Source organism: Piliocolobus tephrosceles, chromosome 15 (genome assembly GCF_002776525.5).
Source record: "Piliocolobus tephrosceles isolate RC106 chromosome 15, ASM277652v3, whole genome shotgun sequence".
Classification (NCBI taxonomy): Eukaryota; Metazoa; Chordata; class Mammalia; order Primates; family Cercopithecidae; genus Piliocolobus; species Piliocolobus tephrosceles.
The window spans coordinates 32,084,226-32,107,076 of NC_045448.1; the positions used below are offsets into that span (position 1 = coordinate 32,084,226).

Below are 22,851 nucleotides of genomic sequence, written 5' to 3' on the forward strand. Positions count from 1 at the left end.
TATAATATATCTTGATATTGGCCAGGCACCGTGGCTCAAGCCTGTAATCCCAGCACTTTGGGAGGCCGAGATGGGCAGATCACGAGGTCAGGAGATCAAGACCATCCTAGCTAACATGGTGAAACCCCATCTCTACTAAAAAATACAAGAAACTAGCCAGGCGTAGTAGCAGGCGCCTGTAGTCTCAGCTACTCGGGAGGCTGAGGCAGGAGAATGGCGTAAACCCGGGAGGTGGAGCTTGCAGTGAGCGGAGATTGCGCCACTGCACTCCAGCCTGGGTGACAGAGCGAGACTCTGTCTCAAAACAAAACAAAACAAAACAAATTTTATATATATATATAATATATATATCTTGATATCCATAATATCTCAATTGCCCAGATTTGATCATTATACTCTGTATGCAAGTAAAATATCAAAATATCACATGTACCCCTCAAATATGTACAATATTATATATCAGTTGATAAATGGGATGAACTAAAATGAAATTTATTATTATTATTTTTAGAGACGGAGGAGTCTCGCTGTGTTGCCCAGGCTGGAGTGCAGTGGCGCCATCTCGGCTCACTGCAACCTCCACTTCCCGGGTTCAAGCAATTCTCTTGCCTCAGCCTCCCGAGTAGCTAGGACCACAGGCACACGCTGCCACGCCTGGCTAATTCTTTTTGTATTTTAGTAGAGACGGGGTTTCACCATGTTGCCCAGGCTGGTCTCGAGCTCCTGAGCTCAGGCAATCTGCCTGCCTCAGCCTCCCAAAGTGCTGGGATTATAGGCATGAGCCACCACACCCAGCCTGTTATTTTTACTGTCTCCTCACTTTGACACAATAATTCTACTTCTAGAATTTTATCCCATGCAAATATGCAAAGAAATTATTATATTTATTATACCTTTGTGAATATGCAAAGATATAAATATATTTATTATACCATAGTTTTTATTTATATTTATGTATTTTCTTATTTGAGAGGGAGTCTCGCTTTTTCGCTCAGGCTGGAGTGTAGTGGCACGATCTATGCCCACTGCAACCTCCGTCTTCCAGGTTCAAGCAATTCTATCACCTCAGCCCCCCAAGTAGCTGGGATTACAGGTGCATTCCATTATGCCTGGCTAATTTTGTATTTTTAGTAGAGATGGGGTTTCACCATGTTGGCCAGGCTGGTCTTGAACTTCTGACCTCAACTGATCCACCTGCCTTGGCCTCCCAAAATGCTGGGATTACAGGTGTGAGCCACCTAGCCTGGACTATTTTTATATTCTTAATTGATAAAAATTGTACATATTTATGGTGTACAGAATGATGTTTTGAAATACATACATGTTTAATAATGGCTAAATTAACCTAATTAACATATGTATTACCTCAAATACAATTTTTTTGTGGTAAAAATACCTAAAATCTCTCTTATCGATTTTTAGGTATATAATACATTGTTATTAGCTATAGTCACCATGTTATACCATAAATATATACCATAGATTTTAATAGAAAAGATTAGGAATAGGTTAAATTGTATATCTCAATACAATGGAGTACTGTGTAAGCATTGAAAAGAACAAGTAGAACTATAGATGAAAAAACATTTACAACATAATTTTATGTGAAACATGGATGTTGTAAGAAAATCTTTTCTTTTTTTTTCTTTGTTTTGAGACAGAGTCTTACTCTTTTTGCCCAGGCTAAAGTGCAATGGCTCGATCTCAGCTCACTGCAACCTCTGCCTCCCGGGTTCAAGCAATTCTCCTGCCTCTCCCTCCTGAGTAGCTGGAATTAGAGGGGCATGACACCACGCCGACTAATTTTGTATCTTTAGTAGAGACAGGGTTTCACAATGTTGGCCAGGCTGGTCTCCAACTCCTGACCTCACGTGATCCGCCTGACTTGGCCCCCCAAAGTGCTGGGATTACAGGCATGAGCCACCATACCTGGCTAATTTTTTTGTGTTTTTAGTAGAGAGAGGGCTTGCCATGTTGGCCAGGCTGGTCTCAAACTCCTAACTTCAGGTGATCCATCCGCCTTGGCCTCCCAAAGTGCTGAAATTACAAGCGTGAGCCACCGCGCCCAGCTGAGATTATATTTTTGTACATATCTATTTGTATGTTCATAGGAAAAACTCTAAAATGATATACACCAAACTTTTTTTTTTTTTAAGAGACACAGTTTCACCATGTTGCCCAGGCTGCTCTCAAACTCCTGGGCTGATACAATCCGCCCACCTCACCCTCCTAAAGTACTGGGATCACAGGCATGTGCCACCAGCGCCTAGTCACACCAAAATACTAACAGTGGTTACCTGTGGAGAGGGAAAATAGGGAGTCGAAATCTGCTTTTTATAAAATTTAGATTGTTGAAACTTTTTTTTTTTAAGCAAAAGCACGATTTGTTTTACAATTAAAAGAGTAACAATATTTAGATAAATTTTCTTTAATTGGAAAATACGTAGTTTTTTGTTTTTTGTTTTGAGGCAGAGTTTCTCTCTTGTTGCCCAGGCTAGAGTGCAGTGGCATAATCTCAGCTCACTGCCACCTCCGTCTCCCGGATTCAAGCGATTCTTCTGCCTCAGCCTCCTGATTTGTAATTACAGGCCCATGCCACCACACCAGGCTAATTTTGTATTTTTAGTAGAGATGGGGTTTCTTCATGTTGGTCAGGCTGGTCTTAAACTCCCGACCTCAGGTGATCCACCCGCCTCGGCCTCCCAAAGTGCTGGGATTACAGGCGTGAGCCACCGTGTCCAGCCAAATATGTAGATTTTTAAATTATAAGTAACACATAAATCAATGAGAAGAGTATTTATGTAAATAATGGATCTAATTCATTGTATAACAGTATTAAAAAAAATCTCTGGGCCGGGTGCGGTGGCTCACAGCTATAATCCCAGCACTTTGGGAGGCCGAAGTGGGCAGATCACGAGGTCAGGAGATCAAGACCTGCCTGACCAACATGGTGGAAACCCCCTCCCCGTCTCTACTAAAAATACAAAAAATTAGCTGGGTGTGATGGTGGGCACCTGTAATCCCAGCTACTTGGGAGGCTGAGGCAGAAGAATCGTAATCGATTGAACCCGGGAGGCGGAGGTTGCAGTGAGCCAAGATCGCACCACTGCACTCCAGCCTGGGCAACACAGTGAGACTTCATCTCAAAAAAAAAAAAAAAAAAAAAATCTCTGAGTTCATTATTTTTTCTTTCACTAAAGCATTTAGTAAGCATCTATTATTTGTCAAGACCTCATGGAGAGTGTGCAGAGAAGAGTTAACACAGCAAACCTAAGACCACTATCCTTGGAAAGGCCTGCTTGCAAAATTGGACCTTGGCTGCTAGTGTCTGAGAACTTAAATAATAGTTTCCCAGCACTTTGGGAGGCTGAGGTGGGTGGATTATGAGGTCAGGAGTTCAAGATCAGCCTGTCCAAGATGGTGAAACCCCATCTGTACTAAAAATACAAAAAACATTAGCTGTGCATGGTGGCAGGTGCCTGTAATCCCAGCCACTCAGGAGGCTGAGGCAGGAGAATTGCTTGAACCTGGAAGGTGGAAGTTGCAGTGAGTCGAGATCATGCCACCGCACTCCAGCTGGGGTGACAGAGTGACACTCATCTCAAAAATAATAATAATAATAGTTTCCTACAATGATACAAAAGTTTTCCTCCATTTATTTATTTATTTATTTATTTATTTATTTATTTATTGTTTGAGACAGTGTCTAACTCCATTGCCCAGGTTGGAGTGAACTGGCATGATCTAGGCTCACAGCAGCCTCCACCTCCTGGGTTCAATCGATCCTCCCACCTCAGCCTCTCCAGCACCTGGGACTACAAGCATGCCCCACAACACCTGGCTAATTTTTCTATCTTTTGTAGAGGCGTGGTGTTACCATGTTGCCCAGGTTGGTCTCGAACTCCTGGGATCAAGTGATCCACCCACCTCAGCCTCTCAAAGTTCTGGGATTACACGTATGAGCCAAGGCGCCCAGCCAAAAATTCCTGAACAATAGTAGCTCACTGTACCTAAGCTATACAAACAATATGGTGTATGTTAAGCACTTGCTTTCCTTCTAGGAGTCTGGAATTTTGATAGGTGTTAGGCAGACGGTGCCTATACGACTAGTCCCAACACAAAGCCCAAGCACTGAGTTTCTGATGAGTGTTTCTGGTAGACAACATTTTACCCACGTCCTCTGAACCTGTTGCTGGAGGAATTAAACATATCCTTTGTTGACTCCACTGGGAGCACTCTTGGAACCTTGTTTGTACCTAGTGTCCTCCTGACTTTGTCCCATGTACCTTTCCTTTTGCTGATTTTGCTTTGTGTCCTTTTGCTGTACTAAATCATGCTGTTCATATAAAATTAGCCAGGCGCGGTGGCTCATGCCTGTAATCCCAGCATTTTGGGAGGCTATGTCTAGCAGATCACTTGAGGTCAGGAGTTTGAGGGCAGCCTGACCAACATGGTGAAACCCTGTCTCCACTAAAGATAGAAAAATTAGGCCGGGCGCGGTGGCTCAAGCCTGTAATCCCAGCACTTTGGGAGGCCGAGACGGGCGGATCACGAGGTCAGGAGATCGAGACCATCCTGGCTAACACGGTGAAACCCCATCTCTACTAAAAATACAAAAACTAGCTGGGCGAGGTGGCGGGCGCCTGTAGTCTCAGCTACTCGGGAGGCTGAGGCAGGAGAATGGCGTAAACCCGGGAGGCGGAGCTTGCAGTGAGCTGAGATCCGGCCACTGCACTCCAGTCCGGGCGACAGAACAAGACTCCGCCTAAAAAAAAAAAAAAAAAGATAGAAAAATTAGCTGGGCGTGGTGGCATGTGCCTGTAGTCCCAGCTACTTGGGAGGCCGAGGCAGGAGGATCGTTTGAACCCGGGAGGCGGAGGTTGCGGTGAGCTGAGATCGGGCCATTGCACTCCAGCCTGGGTGACAGAGCGAAGCTCCGTCTAAAAAAATAAATAAATATACTGAGTCCTGTGAGTACTCCTAGTGAAATGAATCACCTAAGTGGAGGTGAGGTTGAGGATCTTAAACTGTTGGGAAGTTTAGAGTAAATATAAATTGCAGTCCCTGCCCTCATAAACTTGTATTCTAGGTCAGCTACATCAGACATATACATGTGATACATTTAAATAACAATACAAGATAGTAAGTGATGAAAGGTTAAGATGAATGACCCTAAAGTCTGAAGAAGTTCAGGCTGAGCACAGTGGCTCACACCCATAATCTCAGCATTTTGGGAGACTGAGGCAGGAGGATCACTTGAGCTTAGGAGTTCTAGACCAGCCTCAGTAATGTCACGAGACCTCATCTCTACTAAAAACCAAAAAAAAAAAAAAAAAAAAAAAATTAGCCAGGCATGGTGGTGAGAGTCTCCAACTCTTGGGAGGCTGAGGTGGGAGGATTACTTGAACCTGGGAGGTAAAGGCCGCACTGAGTTGTGATTGCGCTACTGCGCTCCAGCCTGGGTGACAGAGGTTAGACCCTGTCTCAAATTTTTTTTTTTTTTTGAGACAGAGTCTTGCTCTGTCACCAGGCTGGAGTGCAGTGGCGCCATCTTGGCTCCCTGCAACCTCTGCCTCCTGGGTTCAAGCCACTCTCCGGCCTCAGCCTCCCAAGTAGTAGGTATGTTTCAAACAGTATTGAACCAAGAATAAATTTTTTTTTTTTTTTTTTTTGAGACGGAGTCTCGCTCTGTCACCCGGGCTGGAGTGCAGTGGCCGGATCTCAGCTCACTGCAAGCTCCGCGTCCCGGGTTTACGCCATTCTCCTGCCTCAGCCTCCAGAGTAGCTGGGACTACAGGCACCCACCACCTCGCCCGGCTCGTTTTTGTATTTTTTAGTAGAGATGGGGTTTCACCGTGTTAGCCAGGATGGTCTCGATCTCCTGACCTCGTGATCCGCCCGTCTCGGCCTCCCAAAGTGCTGGGATTACAGGCTTGAGCCACCGCGCCCGGCCCCAAGAATATATTTTTAAGCAAAGCCTCAAAGGAAAAGCCTGTATGGGAGGGCTGGGGAACATCATACAAATGGAAACATTAATGAAGACAGTAAGTGGAGAAACGGGTATCTGACAAGATAGATGGTCTCAGAATAAGAGTCTTTCCCAAAACACTGCAGTTGCTAGCAACCACCTTTGAAAACAGGCAACTGCTTTTATGTGTTCCAACATTTACCTGGTGCTAACATCTACTCTGCTTTTCATGAGTGCTGGAGTCCAGTATAGATTTTTTTTTTCTTTTTTGAGATGGAGTTTCGCTTATTTTGCCCAGGCTGAGTGCAATGGCGCAGTCTTGGCTCACCACAACCTCCGCCTCCCAGGTTCAAGCGATTCTCCTGCCTCAGTCTCCTGAGTAGCTGGGATTAGAGGCATGCACCACCACGCCTGGCTAACTTTGTATTTTTAGTAGAGATGGGGTTTCTCCATGTTGGTCAGGCTAGTCTCCAACTCTTGACCTCAGGTGATCCACCTACTTCGGCCTCCCAAAATGCTGGGATTACAGGTGTGAGCCACTGCGCCCGGCCCACCACAGATTTTCATGCGTGCTGGAGTCCACTATAAATACAGATACGTAAGATTATATTTATATACCTAAATATTTTATTTAGAAGGCCGACTGAATACACCCTCTGGTAATCTAGATTGCCATTTTAGGGCATTCATTTAAAGTTTCATATTAACTGACTCTGCTGTGTTTCCTTGGCATTATAGCTAATCAAGTTGAGCAGGTCAGGTAACAGTTTATACTTATACCTACTATTTCAAAACCATAAGCTCATTCACATTTTCACTGAAGTAACAAATCCTCCATAAACTAGAAAATCTCAAACTGGTGACTCGGAGTTTTGGTTTTGTTTTTTATTTTGTTTATTTTATTTTCCAGATGGAGTCTTGCTCTCTTGCCCAGGCTGGAGTGCAATGGTGTGATCTCGGCTCACTGCAACCTCCACCTTTCAGGTTCAAGCGATCCTCCTGCCTCAATCTTCCGAGTAAGTGGGACAACAGGCATGAGCCGCCGCGCCTGGCCTGGTTTGTTTGTTTTTAAATTTTGAGGCCAGGTGCGGTGGCCCATATCTGTGATCCCAGCACTTTGGGAGACCAAGGCAGGCCGATTACTTGAGGTCAGGAGTTCAAGACCAGCCAGGCCAACATGGTAAAACCACGTCGATACTAAAAACACAAAAATTAGGCCAGGCACAGTGGCTCACATCTCTAATCCCAGCACTTTGGGAGGCCAAAGTGAGTGGATCACCTGAGGTCAGGAGTTCAAGACCAGCCTGGCCAACATGGCGAAACCCCGTCTCTATTAAAAATACAAAAATTAGCCGGGTGTGACGGTGGGCACCTGTAATCCCAGCTACTGGGGAGGCTGAGGCAGGAGAATCGCTTGAATCCGGGAGGTGGAGGTTGCAGTGAACTGAGATCTTGCCACTGCCCTCCAGCCTGGGCAATAAGAGCGAGACTCCATCTCGAAAAATAAATAAATAAATAAAAATACAAAAAGTAGCCAGGCTTTGTAGCAGGCACCTGTAGTCCCAGCTACTTAGGAGGCTGAGGCAGGAGAATTGCTTGAACCCAGGAGGCAGAGGTTGCAGTGAGCCAAGACTGTGCCACTGCGCTTCAGCCTGGGTGACAGAGCAAGACTCCTTCTCAAAAATAAATAAATAAATAAATAAATAAATAAATAAATAAATAAATAAATAAAATTTTGAGCTGGGCATGGAAGCTGAGGCAGGAGGATCCCTTGAGCCCACGAGTTTGAGACCCCAGTGAGCTATAATTCTGACACCACACTTTAGCCTGGCTGACAGAGCGAGACCATGTATCTAAAAATAATGAAATAACAATGATTTTTGAGCCAATAACTCTTAGACAATAGATTTCACATAAAAATTTAGAATTCTGGTTTCTCTTGAAAAACTTAAAAAATCTGGCAATGTTAAGCTTCACATTCCTGAAAGGTAAAAATTAGTGGGAGCTAGCTGGGTGCTGTGGCTCACGCCTGTAATCCCAGTGCTTTGGGAGGCTAGGGTAAGTGGATTGGTTGAGCCCAGGAGTTTGAGATCAGCCTGGCCAACGCAGTAAAACCCCATCTTTACAAAAAATACAGCACTATGGTGGTGTGCACTTGTGGTCCCAACTACTCAGGAGGCTGAGGCAGGAGGGCCACTTGAGCCCTGGAGGTTGAGGGTGCAGTGAGCCATGATTGTGCCACTGTACTCCAGCCTGGACGACAGAGAGACCTTGTCTCAAACAGATAAAAAATCAGCTCAGTGGGAGCTGAGTAACAGCTGTCCTGTTCAATTGCAGGATGCAACTCTTTAGCTTCTCATAGTTTCCATCATTCACATCAGACATGCATTTTTGCATGCCACACAACCCATGCATGGAACCCATATATGTTATATGCCTGACCACTGTTGCTATTGGAAGTTTTGGCCACTGCATTAAACTATAAACTCCATCTTACTCCCCACTATAATCCTGACACCCAATTCATTGCTTGATACATTGTCTGTTTCTTAATATCTATTCATTGAACAAATGAATGAGTAATATGTGCCACATTGTGGACTCAATTCAGGGAGATGGTTAATCATTCAGAATTGTTTTTCCTTATTAATACAGAGATTGGATAACAATTGTTACTTGTCTCATCCCTCCCTTCCAACCATATCTTTCCATTTGTTTTTCTTATTTTAGGTTTTCTGCCTTTTTCAAAATCAGCCATTTCCTCACTGGACTCTACATGTGCCTTTTTTTTTTTTTTTTTTTTTTAGATGAAAAGAGGTCCTTAATATCTGTCATTGGTCCATACTTCAAATCCAGAATCTCTCAAATTGAAGGTTTGAAGAGTTCCTTAAAATGCAAGTAGGGCCGAAATATCAAAAAAAAAAAAACTATTTGATGATAGGCAATGTGGTAAATAAATATGGGTTAAAGTGATAAAGTGACTGAATGTCCTGGATTAGTTAGCACAGTACCCAGCTCTTTCTTTTTGTCCTGGTGAAACTGGCTCAGATTCCATTCAAGATTAAGTGTTCTGAAAGTTCTTACAATCTGAAAACTGGGAGACTCTCACACTAGGTGGAATGACTAGCAGGGTTGGGATCTCATCTAGGCACATTATAAGGCCAGGGTAATACCAAGACACAATTTTTTTTTCTTTCTTTCTTTACTTGTCTTCTTTTTTTTTTTAAGAGACAGGGTCTCATTATGTTACCCAGGCTCAAGTAATCCTCCTGAGTAGCTGGGACTTCGGGTGTGCACCACTGTGTCTGAAGGCACTGTTTTTTCTTTTTTGATACAAATTTAGGAAGATGTTAATTCACAACAGTCTTCAGACTGAGATATAATTCCAAGGGGCAGAAGATGTGAGTTTAGAGCACTAAAAAATGAGATTCCAGTAGAGTCAGAAATCTGAAATGGCATTACAGGTGTAAGAGAGAAAAACAAAATTTATTGAGCTCTGTCATGTTGCAGGCATCATGCTGGAGGCTTTAGATGTACTCTTTCATTTTGTAATTTTTTTTTTTTTTTTTTTGAGACGGAGTCCCGCTCTGTTGCCCAGGCTGGAGTGCAGTGGTGAGATCTCGGCTCACTGCAAGCTCCGCCTCCCGGGTCCATGCCATTCTCCTGCCTCAGCCTCCCGAGTAGCTGGGACTACAGGTGCCCGCCACCATGCCTGGCTGATTGTTTTTGCGTTTTTAGTAGAGATGGATTTACACCGTGTTAGCCAGGATGTTCTCGATCTCCTGACCTCGTGATCTGCCCGCCTTGGCCTCCCAAAGTGCTGGGATTACCGGCGTGAGCCACTGCGCCTGGCCTCATTTCATAATTTTTACAGAGGAATTAACTAGAATAGCAACCCCAGTCCTGCTAACTCTAAATCCCATATTTTTACCATACAGAAAAAGAGCAAAAGTGCAGAAAAGCACAGTCAATATTGAGTACAACCAGATAGCAGAGACTCAGTAAATGGGAGGCTGGAGGCCCAAAACCCAACATGATGCACATGAATGAAAGATCACTTGTGCTTCAGGGGCTAAAGATATATTTATTTCTTAATTAAAATAGAAACAGACTATGTAAAAATATTATTCTTGAGATCCTAGATTTTTACCTTAAATTACTGAAGTAGTATGTGTAACTAACTAATATGTGATATTGGGCAAATAACAGACTTGTAGGCCGGGCGCGGTGGCTCAAGCCTGTAATCCCAGCACTCTGGGAGGCCGAGACGGGTGGATCACGAGGTCAGGAGATTGAGACCATCCTGGCTGACACGGTGAAACCCCGACTCTACTAAAAAATACAAAAAAAAAAAAAAAAAAACTAGCCGGGTGAGGTGGCGGGCACCTGTAGTCCCAGCTACTCGGGAGGCTGAGGCAGGAGAACAGCATGAACCCGGGAGGCAGAGCTTGCATTGAGCTGAGATCCGGCCACTGCACTCCAGCCTGGGCGACAGAGCGAGACTCCATCTCAAAAAAAAAAAAAAAAAAAAACAGACTTGTAGAGCTCCAAATTCTTTATTTAAAAAAACTGAGGCCAAACGAGGTGGCTCACACATGTAACCTCAGCACTGTGGGAGGCCGAAGTAGGCAGATTGAGCTTGAGCTTAGGAGTTTGAATGGGCAACGTGGTGAGACCTCATCTCTAAACAAAATACAAAAATTAGCCGGACATGGTGGTGTGCACCTGTGTTCCTAGCTACTCAGGAGGCTGAGGTGGAAGGATAACTTGAGTCTGAGAGATTGAGGCTGTAGTGAGCCGTGATCTTGCCATCGCACTGTATGCTCTGGTCTGGGTGACAGAGCGAGACTCTGTCTTGGAGTGGGGTGGGGAAAGAGATGATAATGCTTAACTCAAGTAGCAATATTTTAACAAGGCACTAAAAGTTCTTCTGCTTAGTTCAGCATATGGGTTCAATAAATGTTAGCAAGTAGTAGTAGTAACCATCATCATTGTCACTGCTGTTCTCTCCTTAAACTGAAGTATGTTTTTTGTTTTTTTGAGACTCAGTCTTGCTCTGTTGCCCAGGCTGAAATGCAGTGGCGTGATCTTGGCTCACTCCAACCTCTGCTTCCCAGGTTCAACTGATTCTCCTGCCTCAGCCTCCCAAGTAGCTGGGACCACAGATACCTGCCACAACCATGCCCAGACAATTTTTTGTATTTTTGGTACAGGTGGGGTTTCACCATGTTGGCCAGGCTGGTCTTGAACTCCTGACCTCAAGTGATCCACCTGTCTTGTCTTCCCAAAACGCTGGGATTACAGGCTTGAGTCACAGCATCCAGCCTTAAGCGTGTTAATTAAAGTTTTTATAATTCAGCAAAATGGTTGGGAAATGTTTTTCTTCTTCTTTTTTTTGAGACAGAGTCTCACTCTGTCACCCAGGCTGGAGTGCAGTGGCCGGATCTCGGCTCACTGCAAGCTCTGCCTCCCGGGTTTATGCCATTCTCCTGACTCAGCCTCCTGAGTAGCTGGGACTATAGGCACCCGCCACCTCGCCCGGCTAGTTTTTTTGTATTTTTTAGTAGTGACGGGGTTTCACTGTGTTAGCCAGGATGGTCTCGATCTCCTGACCTCGTGATCCGCCCACCTGGGCCTCCCAAAGTGCTGGGATTACAGGCTTGAGCCACTGCGCCTGGCCGGGAAATGCTATCTTAAATGAGATGCTTAAGCTGCCATCTGAACATGAGGTAAAAGGAAATTCTACACGTAATCACTGTGCTAAATTGCTTGCAAAGATGGCCACAACAATTCCTCCTATCCTTATATATATGCCCCTTTGCAATGTGACTTTGCTACTTCTCTATCAAGATGTGGAGTTTGTTTTCCTATATTTTGCACTGGAGTTGGCCTTGTGACTTGCTTTGACAATAGCATGTAGTACAAATGACACTGTGCAACTCTGGATTTTAGGTTTTGAGAGACCTTACAGCTTCCACTCACACTCTCTTGGAAACCAGATGCAATGTAAAGAAGTCAGGGCTGTCCTGCTAGAGACATATGTCCCAGCTTATAGCCACAACCAACCTCTGAATGTACAAATGAGGCTAGCTGGGCCATAGAGCCATTCACTCAAGCCATCAGATGGCTGCATCCACATCAATGGTCCACAGCAAGGCCATCAGAAGAACCATCCAGCTGAACTTACCCCAAATTTCTGAGCCACAAAGTTGTAAGTAAATAAATGTCTGCTATCTTAAGCCATTGAGTTTTGGAGTGGTATATTACATAGCATCAGAAATCTAACACAATCATTATGTTTGAATGTTTTTCAAATTACTCATATTTATTAAATGAGTACCATAAGCAAGGTGTCAGGCTAGATGCAAAAAGTGAGGCAAAGTGTATAAAGGGTGACCACTGCCTTCAGTAAGTTTATAATCTATATCGAGGTGATGAAGTGTTTAAATAAGCATCACGCAGAGCAATATAGTATAAGAGCCATAGAGTAACACAACCATATTGTCATAACAACTGAAAAACAAGATCATTTCTTTTGGAGGTGATAATGGAATAATTTATCAAGAATGTAACATTAGAGTTGGACACGGTGGCTCACGCCTGTAATCCCAGCACTTTGGGAGGCCAAGGCAGGTGGATCACGAGGTCAGGAGTTCGAGACCATCCTGGCTAACATGGTGAAACCCGTCTCTACTAAAAATACAAGAAATTAGCCAGTTGTGGTGGCACGTGCCTGTAGTCCCAGCTACTCAGGAGGCTGAGGCAGGAGAATGGCATGAACCCGGGAGGCGGAGGTTGCAGTGAGCCAAGATTGCGCCATGGCACTCCAGCCTAGGTGACAGAGTGAGACTGTCTTAGAGAAAAAAAAAAGGAATATAACATTAGAAGTAAGTCTTGAAGGACTTCAACAGTGGAAGTAGCAGGAGAGGCCATTCTAAGTGAATGAAAAATGACAGGAGAGTAATTGAAGTCCTGGAAAAGAGCAAAGTTGGTACAGACCAATAGTCCATATTAGCTAGATTATAGTGAAAATGTAGAGGAAATGTTGGAGAACCATTCTTCATTCAAAAACTGTCTTCCTCATGGCCAAGCATAGTGGCTCATGCCTGTAATCCCAGCATTTGGGGAGGCTAAGGTGAGTGGATCACTTGAGCCCAGGAATTCAAGACTATCTGGGGTAACATAGTGAGACCTCATCTCAACTAAAAAAAAAAAATTCAAATGGGTGCCATGGCTCACGCCTGTAATCCCAACACTTTGTGAGGCCGAGGCGGGTGGATCACGAGGTCAGGAGATGAAGCCCTTCCTGGACAACATGGAGAAACCCCATCTCTATTAAAAATAAAAAATTAGCTGGGCATGGTGGCACATGCCTGTAATTCAAGCTACTTGGGAGGCTGAGGCAGGAGAATCGCTTGATCCAGGGAGTCAGAGGTTGCAGTGAGCCAAGATGGCACCACTGCACTCCAGTCTGGCGACAGAGCAAGACTCCATCTCAAAAAACAAATACATTTAAAAAAAGCAGCCCAGCATGGTGGTGCATGCCTGTAGTCCCAGCTACTCAGGAGGCTGAGGCAGGAGGGTGGTTTGAGCAAGGAGACCAAGGCCGCAGTGAGCAATGACGGTGCCACTGTACTCCAGCTTGGTGACAGAGTAAGACCGTGTCTCAAAAACAAAAACAAAAAAGCAACAAACCTCCTTGTTGGTATTATGGTGAATAAAAAACAAAATAACATAAAAATAGAAATAAACTGAACATGGTGGTTCATGCCTTTAATCCTAGCAAATTGGAAGGCTGAAGTGGGAGGATTGCTTGAGGGCTGGAGTTCAAAACTGGCTTGGGCAACATGGTGAGAGAGACCTTGTCTCTACAAAAGAACCTTTAAAATAAAAAAGAAATAGGCCGGGCGCGGTGGCTCAAGCCTGTAATCCCAGCACTTTGGGAGGCCGAGACGGGCGGATCACGAGGTCAGGAGATCAAGACCATCCTGGCTAACACGGTGAAACCCCGTCTCTACTAAAAATACAAAAAACTAGCCGGGCGACGTGGCGGGCGCCTGTAGTCCCAGCTACTCCGGAGGCTGAGGCAGGAGAATGGCGTAAACCCGGGAGGCCGAGCTTGCAGTGAGCTGAGATCCGGCCACTGCACTCCAGCCGGGCGACAGAGCAAGACTCCGTCTCAAAAAAAATAAATAAATAAAATAAAATAAAATAAAATAAAAAAGAAATAATTTAAAAATATATTTCAAGAAAACAAAAAATAAAAAGCAAGTATCAACTTGATTCCAGGCACTGCTTACTACTCTAGTGTTATGTAGTAGATGTGGAAGCTGAGTAACTCATCCAAGGTCACCAAAAGTGATGGAACACAGATGTAAATGCAACCAGTCTGACGCCAGGACCATTTAACCGTTCTACTATTGGGCCCTATCTTGGCTAAGTTAAAAAGTTAGTTACTTTCTTTAGTGATAAAGACCGTAGGGGTAACAGGAAAGATAGTTACTTAAGAAGAAAAACTGGCACCAAACTAAATATCCATCAATAGTTGAACAGTAAAATAGGTTGTGGTAAATTCATATAATGGAATACTATATAGCAGTGGAAACGTACCACTGTTACAGAAATCAACAGGGAGGAATTTCAACACTTAATTACTGAGCAGGTAGCCAGGCACAGTGGCTCTTGCCTGTAATCCCAGCACTTTGGGAGACCAAGACAGGAGGACTGCTTGAGCCCAGGGGTTTGAGACCAACCTGGGCAACATAGTGAGATTCCATCTCTATTTTCTTAAAATAAAATAAATGAAATTTTAAAAATTTTGAGGAGGGAAAGCAAACAAGGGATATTTGAAATATGATTACATTTCCATAAAGTCAAAGTGAGGCAAAATCATACAACACATTATTTAGAAATACATAAATACACTGCAAACTAAAATGAGGCACGAGAATGATTAATATAAAATTCAGGATAGTGGCTTCCTCTAGAGGGAGAGACAAGACATTGAGATTAGGGAGGAGCTCACAGAGTGCTTCTAGGAGTTGGTTACATTCATTTTTCTTAAATGGAATGCTGCTTATTATTTTTCTTTAAATTGTACATTTAAATAATACACTTCTTGTTTACATGATATATGTATAAATGTAATTTTTTTTTTCTTTTTTTGAGATGGAGTTTCGCTCTTGTTGCCCAGGCTAGAGTGCAATGGCGCAATCTCGGTTCACCACAACTTCCGCTTCCCGGATTCAAGCGATTCTCCTGCCTCAGCCTCCCAAGTAGCTGGGATTACAGGCATGTGCCACCATGCCCGGCTAATTTTGTATTTTTAACAGAGACGGGGTTTCTCCATGTTGGTCAGGCTGGTCTCCAACTCCCGACCTCAGGTGATCTGCCTGCCTCGGCCTCCCAAAATGTTGGGATTACAGGTGTGAGCCACCACGCCAGGCCCTGAATCAGATTTAAAAGAGGGCATTTCATTAAAAAAATTTTTTTTTGTTGTTTGCTTTTGAGACAGAGTCTTGCTCTGTCGCCCACACTGCAGTGTACTGGCATGATCTCCGTTCACTACAGCCTCTCAGGTTCAAGTGACTCTCCTGCCTCAGCCTCTCAGTAGTTGGGATTACAGGAATGCACCGCCACCACAGGAATGTGCCTGTCTAACTGTCCCATTTTTAGTATAGACGGGGTTCTGCCATGTTGGCCAGGCTGGTCTTGAACTCCTGACCTCAGGTGATCTGCTCGCCTGGGCTCCCAAAGTGCTGGGATTACCTGCGTGAGCCACTGCACCCACTGCATTTGTAAACCTCACCTTGTAAATAATGGAGTCTTTGTGTCAGTTAGGCTTCCTTAGTTTTAGGAAACAAGAAATAATTATGGCTAACTCAAGAGGGCATTTCAGAATGAGGATCTAGCGTAAGTGCAGAGAAGGGGGAGCAATAAGGGAAACAGGGAGTAGGTAATTTTTGCAATAGCCTGCGATATTTGTAGGGCAGTATTGGTGGGGAATAATTAAGTAAAATTGGCTGGTGCTGTGGCTCATGCCTGTAATCCCAGCACTTTGGGAGGCCTGCCAGGAATTCAAGACCAACCTGGGCAACATATCAAGACCCTGTCTCAACAAAAAAGTAAAAAAATTAGCTGGGGACGCGATGTGGGGGCTTATGCCTGTAATCCCAGCACTTTGGAAGGCCAAGGCAGGTGGACTGCTTGAGCCCAGGAGTGGAGACCAGCCTGGGCAGCATGGTGAAACCCTGGCTCTATAAAGAATGCAAAAATTAGTTGGGCACAGTGGCGTGTGCTTGTGGTCCCAGCTACTTAGGAGGCTAAAGTGGAAAGGTCACCTGAGCCAGGGAGGTGGAGGTTGCAGTGAGTCATGTTGTTAGTGCCACTGCACTCCAGCCTGGGCAACAGAGTGAGACCCTGTCTCAAACAATAAAAAAATAAAGCTGTGGCAGAATGTGGAGATTCTTGGAAGCTGGAAGCTCCCATGTGGCATCTGTTAAACCTCACCTTGTAAATAACGGAGTCTTTGTGTCAGTTAGGCTTCCTTAGTTTTAGGAAACAAGAAATAATTATGGCTAACTCAAGTAAAAAGAGAAAGAGAAGAGAAAAAAGATGTGGAGATAGAGAGGGAGAGAGAGGAAAAGACAAAAGGAAGGAAGGGGAAAAGGAGAGAGGAGAGAGAAAGAGAGAAACAGACTGATTAGTGTATTGGATAGGTTATATAACCAAGTGACCAGTCAGGAACCCAGCAGCTCTGGGGAGATCAATGTGATGCATTGATAAACACGCTCTTAAGAGCACTCGATTCCTGCTACCTTCTCTTCGGTGGGTCTCCAGCCAAGATTCCAGGTCCCAGGAGAGTCTGACTGACCTAGTGTTTGTTTCCACCTTTGTGGCCTGGGTTCTGTGCTTGCAGCTTATTAGAATACAGGGAGCAGAGGCCGGGCGCGCTGGCTCAAGCCTGTAATCCCAGCACTTTGGGAGGCCGCGACGGGCGGATCACGAGGTCAGGAAATCGAGACCATCCTGGCTAACACGGTGAAACCCCGTCTCTACTAAAAATACAAAAAAACTAGCCTGGCGAGGTGGCGGGCGCCTGTAGTCCCAGCTACTCCGGAGGCTGAGGCAGGAGAATGGCGTAAACCCGGGACGCGGAGCTTGCAGTGAGCTGAGATCCGGCCACTGCACTCCAGCCCGGGCGACAGAGCAAGACTCCGTCTCAAAAAAACAACAACAAAAAAACCAGAATACAGGGAACAGAGACAAGCAGGTAGTTTCCCAAAGGAAGGGATGCTGAGTAGATTTTTAATTTTTTTTTTTTTTTTGAGCCGAAGCCTCGCTCTATCGCCCAGGCTGGAGTGCAGTGACCGGATCTCAGCTCACTGCAAGCTCCGCCTCCCGGATTTACGCCATTCTCCTGCCTCAGCCTCCCGAGTAGCTGGGACTACAGACGCCCACCACCTCGCCCGGCTAGCTTTTTGTATTTTTTTTTTTGTAGAGTCGGGGGTTTCACCGTGTTAGCCAGGATGGTCTCGATCTCCTGACCTCGTGATCCACCCGTCTCGGCCTCCCAAAGTGCTGGAATTACAGGCTTGAGCCACCGCGCCCGGCCTAATAAAGTGTGGATTCTTCAGTAAACTATGCGATGGTTACTATGCAAAACCTAAGATTTCCCTTATTCAAATAAATTATCTTTCATATTAGACGTCTAAATATGCACTAATTGAGTTAAACCCTTGGGTTCGTTGATCTCATCACACTGAGCTAACATTCTTGTTGCTGTTGTTTGCAGTGACCTGAAGTTTCTATCTTCACAATTGCTTTCCTCTCAAATAATTCCCAGATTTTAAATTTTTATTTTTTATTTTTTTCTGGAGACGGAGTCTCCCTCTGTCGCCCAGGCTGGAGCGCAGTGGCGTGATCTCAGCTCACTTGCAGCCTCTGCCTCCCGAGTTCAAGCGATTCTCCGGCCTCAGCCTTCCAACTAGCTGAGACTACAGGCGAGCGCCCCCACAACCGGCTAATTTAATTCCCAGATTGATACCCATTGCTTCTGAGATGTATCCTTCGGAGAAGACTAAGGTCGCCTGGCAGAAAAAGATGAAAGAAACTAAGAAAACGATGACACTGAGAGAGGAGCCTCGCGAACCAGCAAAGCGACCCCAAGCCGCAATTCCCCGTTCGGTCGATCGATTACCAAGGCTTCCTGGCAGGAGCTCTCCAGGGCTGCCGACGTGAGCCGAACTGCACATTGGGAACTGTAGTTGAGCGGCGAAGGCCGCGAGGAGGGCGCCGCACACGCGTACAGAAGCCGCAGTCAACAAAGACGCGCCGTGCGCGCGCGCCCCGGAGAAAAACACGGGAAGACGTGCGCGTGCGCGGCGGCCGCTGGGAGCCACCAGGCGGCGGAGAGGACAGTGGCAGGAAGGGAGGGGCCCGAGCCACCGACTGCAGGAGGAGAAGGGGTTGTGCTCCTGGCCGAGGAAGGAGAAAGGGGCGGGGCCGGCGGGCAGCGCGCGGCGGTGCGGAGCTCCTGAGACCGGCGGTTACACGGGGGTCTGTGGCCCTCGCCGTCGCAGTGGCCGCCGCCGTCGCTTGGTTCCCATCGGTCTGCGGGAGGCGGGTTATGGCGGCGGCGGCAGTGAGAGCTGTGAATGAATTCTCCAGGTGGACGAGGGAAGAAGAAAGGCTCCGGCGGCGCCAGCAACCCGGTGCCTCCCAGGCCTCCGCCCCCTTGCCTGGCCCCCGCCCCTCCCGCCGCCGGGCCGGCCCCTCCGCCCGAGTCGCCGCATAAGCGGAACCTGTACTATTTCTCCTACCCGCTGTTTGTAGGCTTCGCGCTGCTGCGTTTGGTCGCCTTCCACCTGGGGCTCCTCTTCGTGTGGCTCTGCCAGCGCTTCTCCCGCGCCCTCATGGCAGCCAAGAGGAGCTCCGGGGCCGCTCCAGCACCGGCCTCGGCCTCGGCCCCGGCGCCGGTGCCGGGCGGCGAGGCCGAGCGTGTCCGAGTCTTCCACAAACAGGCCTTCGAGTACATCTCCATTGCCCTGCGCATCGATGAGGATGAGAAAGGTAACTAGGGGGCTGGGGGAGGGGGCGGCGACGCTGGGAAGAAGGCGGTGGGGTCGCCGGGGGAGGGCAACACCTGCGTCCCTTTCCAGCGGGAGGGGATAGTGTACCCCCGGAATTGATAGGCCCTGGGAGACTGCGTTCCCGTAGGTCAGAGCCTCTATCTTCTAGTATTCTCAAAACCTCTCCCCTTTCAGAGCACCCTGGCTGTCGACTTTGTTTCAGACACCAGCCTTCCCCACACTTCTGCATGACCCAAGTCACTGTGAGACACCCAGACGGGCAGATGACAGTGACAGTTGTCCTAGAGTGACCACACCGATCCTTTCTAGCACTGTGAACAGTGTGCGGCTTCCTCTGAGCCAAGGTTTCCAAAAGGTTTTGATATTGAAGAAGCAGTGCCTTGTTACTGGCTTTTCATGAAAGCAGAGTACTGTAGTGTCAGAAAAAAAGAACAAATGGTGACAATTTTGAAAGAAATAACTGCGTATGACTGCAGTTGAATTTGCATCATTTTAATCAAGATAATAATTTTATCAGTACAACGATTCCTCAATACTTTTTCAATGAAGTTATATTTAGCATAAAACTTTTCCCCCCGGTTGCTTTGATTTTAATTGAAGCAGTATTCCAAAGTAGCCTTTAATTTCCAAGTTGAAATGTTTGAAGAATGAATTGCATAAACTTAAGCATACCACTTTACAATAAAACCTAAAACAAATACGTATCTGAATGAAAGCAGGGATACTACATCTTTCGGGTTTCTTTTAAGCTAACTTTTTTTTTTTGAGACGGAGTCTTTCCCTGTCGCCCAGGCTGTAGTGCAGTGGTACAGTCTCGGCTCACTGCAACATCCGACTCCCTGGTTCAAGCGATTCTCCTGCCTCAGCCTCCCAAGTAGCTGGGATCACAGGCACGCACCACCACGCCTGGCTAATTTTTGTATTTTTAGTAGAGTTGGGATTTCACCATGTTGGCCAGGATGGTCTCCATCTCCTGACCTCGTGATCTGCTCGTCTCGGCCTCCCAAAGTGCTGATATTACAGGCATGAGCCACTGCACTTGGCGTTAAGCTAACATTTTTTTAGTATATGTGCCAGGCATTGTGCTATTAGCTTTGCATGTGTTATCTTTTCTCTTTTTTTAAAAAAATAGCAACCATCCCAGACCATGAAAAGTGTTATTTAATCCTCACAATAACCCTGTGAGATGAAGGTATTGTTGGTATCTGCATTTTAGAGAGGAAGAAAATGAGGCTCAAAAGATAAAGCAGGTCATTCCAAACCTATGCTAATAGTTAATAAAATTTTTTTTATGGAAAATAAGTGAAATTAGGAGAAGTCTAACTTTTACAATTCTCCCCTTTTATCCTTACTTTCAGTATGCTGAGATCTTGCTTCTCCTTCTGCCAAAAAACCCACTTTTCTACCACATCTCAATTAGATACTCACTTGCATTGTCCATTAATGAAAACAGGAGCAATCTGCACTTCATTCATAGTGTCTCTCTCTACTACCAACTCCAAAAACTTCTAGAATTTCAATCTTGTTGAAACCTATTTCCTTTGTGGGGCCTGGGAGTGGGAAGTAGGATATAGGGAAAGAGGCAGGTATTCATTGTTTTGGACAGTAATGAAAGTGATGGTTAAGAGAGGTCAAGGAGGGAGTTAACATTTAAGAATATTATGTGTTTGTGGAAGGAAATTTTTTGTTAACTGCTTCATTCTTTTTTTTTTTTTTTTTTTTTTTTTTGAGACAGAGGCTCGCTGTGTCACCCAGACTGGAGTGCAGTGGCGTGATCTCGGCTTACTGCAACCTCTGCCTCCCAGATGCAAGCGATTCTCCTGCCTCAGTCTCCTGAGTAGCTGGAACCACAGGTGCACCCTACCACGGCTGGCTAATTTTTTGTATTTTTAGTGGAGACGATACTTCACCATGTTGGCCAGACTGGTCACAAACTCCTGACCTCACGTGATCTGCCTGCCTCAGCCTCCCAAGCGCTTGGATTACAAGTGTCAGCCACTGCACCTGCCCAGCAAGCTCCATTCTTTATCACCTCTTAAGAACATCCAAGATCCCTTGGAGAGATGAAAGCAGTTGCAAAGTTTTAGAATAGAGGGGCATGTTTAAGAGTAGATCATATTTTGGGCCGGGCACAGTGGCTCGCGGCCTGTAATCCCAACACTTTGGGAGGCCAAGGCGGGTGGATCACGAGGTCAAGAGTTCGAGATCATCCTGACCAACATGGTGAAATCCCGTCTCTACTAACAATACAAAAATTAGCCGGGCGTGGTGACACATGCCTGTAGTCCCAGCTACTCGGGAGGCTGAGGTGGGAGAATTGCTTGAACCTGGAAGGCAGAGGTTGCAGTGAGCCGAGATCGTGCCACTACACTCCAGCCTGGGTGGCAGAGCAAGACTCCGTGTTGAAAAAAAAAGAGCAGATTATTTTTTGCTGGGCACAGTGGCTCATGCCTGTAATTCCAGCACTTTGGGAGGCCTAAGTGGGTGGATCACTTGAGCCCAGGAGTTAGACACCAGATAGTGAAACCCTGTCTCTATGAAAAATACAAAAACTAGCTGGGCGCAGTGGCACAGGCATGTGGTCCCAGCTACTTGGGGGGCTGAGGTAAGAGGATCACTTGAGCTCAGGTTGTTCAGGGTGCAATGAGCCGAGATCGTGCAACTGCACTCCGAACTGGGTTGACAGAGTGAGACTCCGTCTCAAAAAAAAAAAAAAACCTGTTATTTTGTTTTTTTGTTTGTGTGTGTGTGTGTGTGTGTGTTTTCTTTTGTTTTTTTTTAATTGAGACGGAGTCTCAGTCTGTTGCCCAGGCTGGAGTGCAGTGGCGTGATCTCGGCTCACTGCAAACTCCGCCTCCTGGATTCACTCCATTCTCCTGCCTTGGCCTCCTGAGTCGCTGGGACTACAGGCGCCTGCCACCACGCCTGGCTAATTTTTTGTATTTTTTTTTATAGAGACGGGGTTTCACCGTGTTAGCCAGGATGGTCTTGATCTCCCGACCTCGTGATCCACCCACCTTGGCCTCCCAAAGTGCTGGGATTACAGGCATGAGCCACCGCGCCCTGCCAATTTTTGTATTTTTAATGGAGACAGAGTTCCACCATGTTGGCCAGGCTGGTTTCGAACTCCTGACCTCAAGTGAACCGCCCTCCTTGGCCTCCCAAAGTGCTGGGATTACAGGCGTGAGCTGCTGTGCCCGGCTACAAGGAAATTTTAGTTAACACTGTTGGTTGATGGGAGTTGGGAGGTAGGATAAAAGAAGAAATTAAGGAAAACCTAGGCATGAAAAATAAAAGACCCTGAGGCCTTAGATTTGAAGAAATAGCAGTTCCACGTGAGGAATAAGTGGAAGAAATAGAATTCAGACCTCAGGTTTTAGGCCGGTGACTTAAATCTTTGAGTATCACATGTATGAATGTATCTATTATACTTAAATTCTCCTGAACATTTTTATTTTTCAGTTGGCTATATTAAATATTTTAAAATATTTAATTTATTTTAGAGACAATGTCTCACTCTCTTACCCAAGCTGGAGTGGAATGTGATTATAGCTCACTGCAGCCTCAAGGCTCACTCCTAGGCTCAAGTGATCCTCCTTTTTTTTTCTTTTTTTTGCTAGAGGTAGGATCTTGTTATGTTGGCCAAGCTGGAAAAATTTCAACAATATTTTCAGTGATCTATGTAATGCATATTTCATACTCTTTCTACTGATAATGTTTCTGTTTACAACTTTTTCTTTATATTTTGATTCCTAATGTGGACATCAGAATGGGCTGTTGACAACTTTTTTG

At 45.6% G+C, this 22,851-nt stretch overlaps 1 protein-coding gene across 4 annotated transcripts in view; it reads left to right on the plus strand.

The window, feature by feature from the left end:
* The first annotated feature begins 18,343 nt into the window (after positions 1-18,343).
* The window catches only part of SPAST (spastin), an 82,314-nt gene continuing 77,806 nt past the window's right edge, over positions 18,344-22,851 (plus strand). For all 4 annotated transcript variants that reach the window (XM_026454749.1, XM_026454751.1, XM_026454750.1 and 1 more), the window contains exon 1: positions 18,344-19,039. In XM_026454749.1, coding sequence (XP_026310534.1) covers positions 18,625-19,039 — 415 coding nt within the window. In that variant the 5' untranslated portion in view covers positions 18,344-18,624. The remainder of the gene's footprint in view (positions 19,040-22,851) is intronic.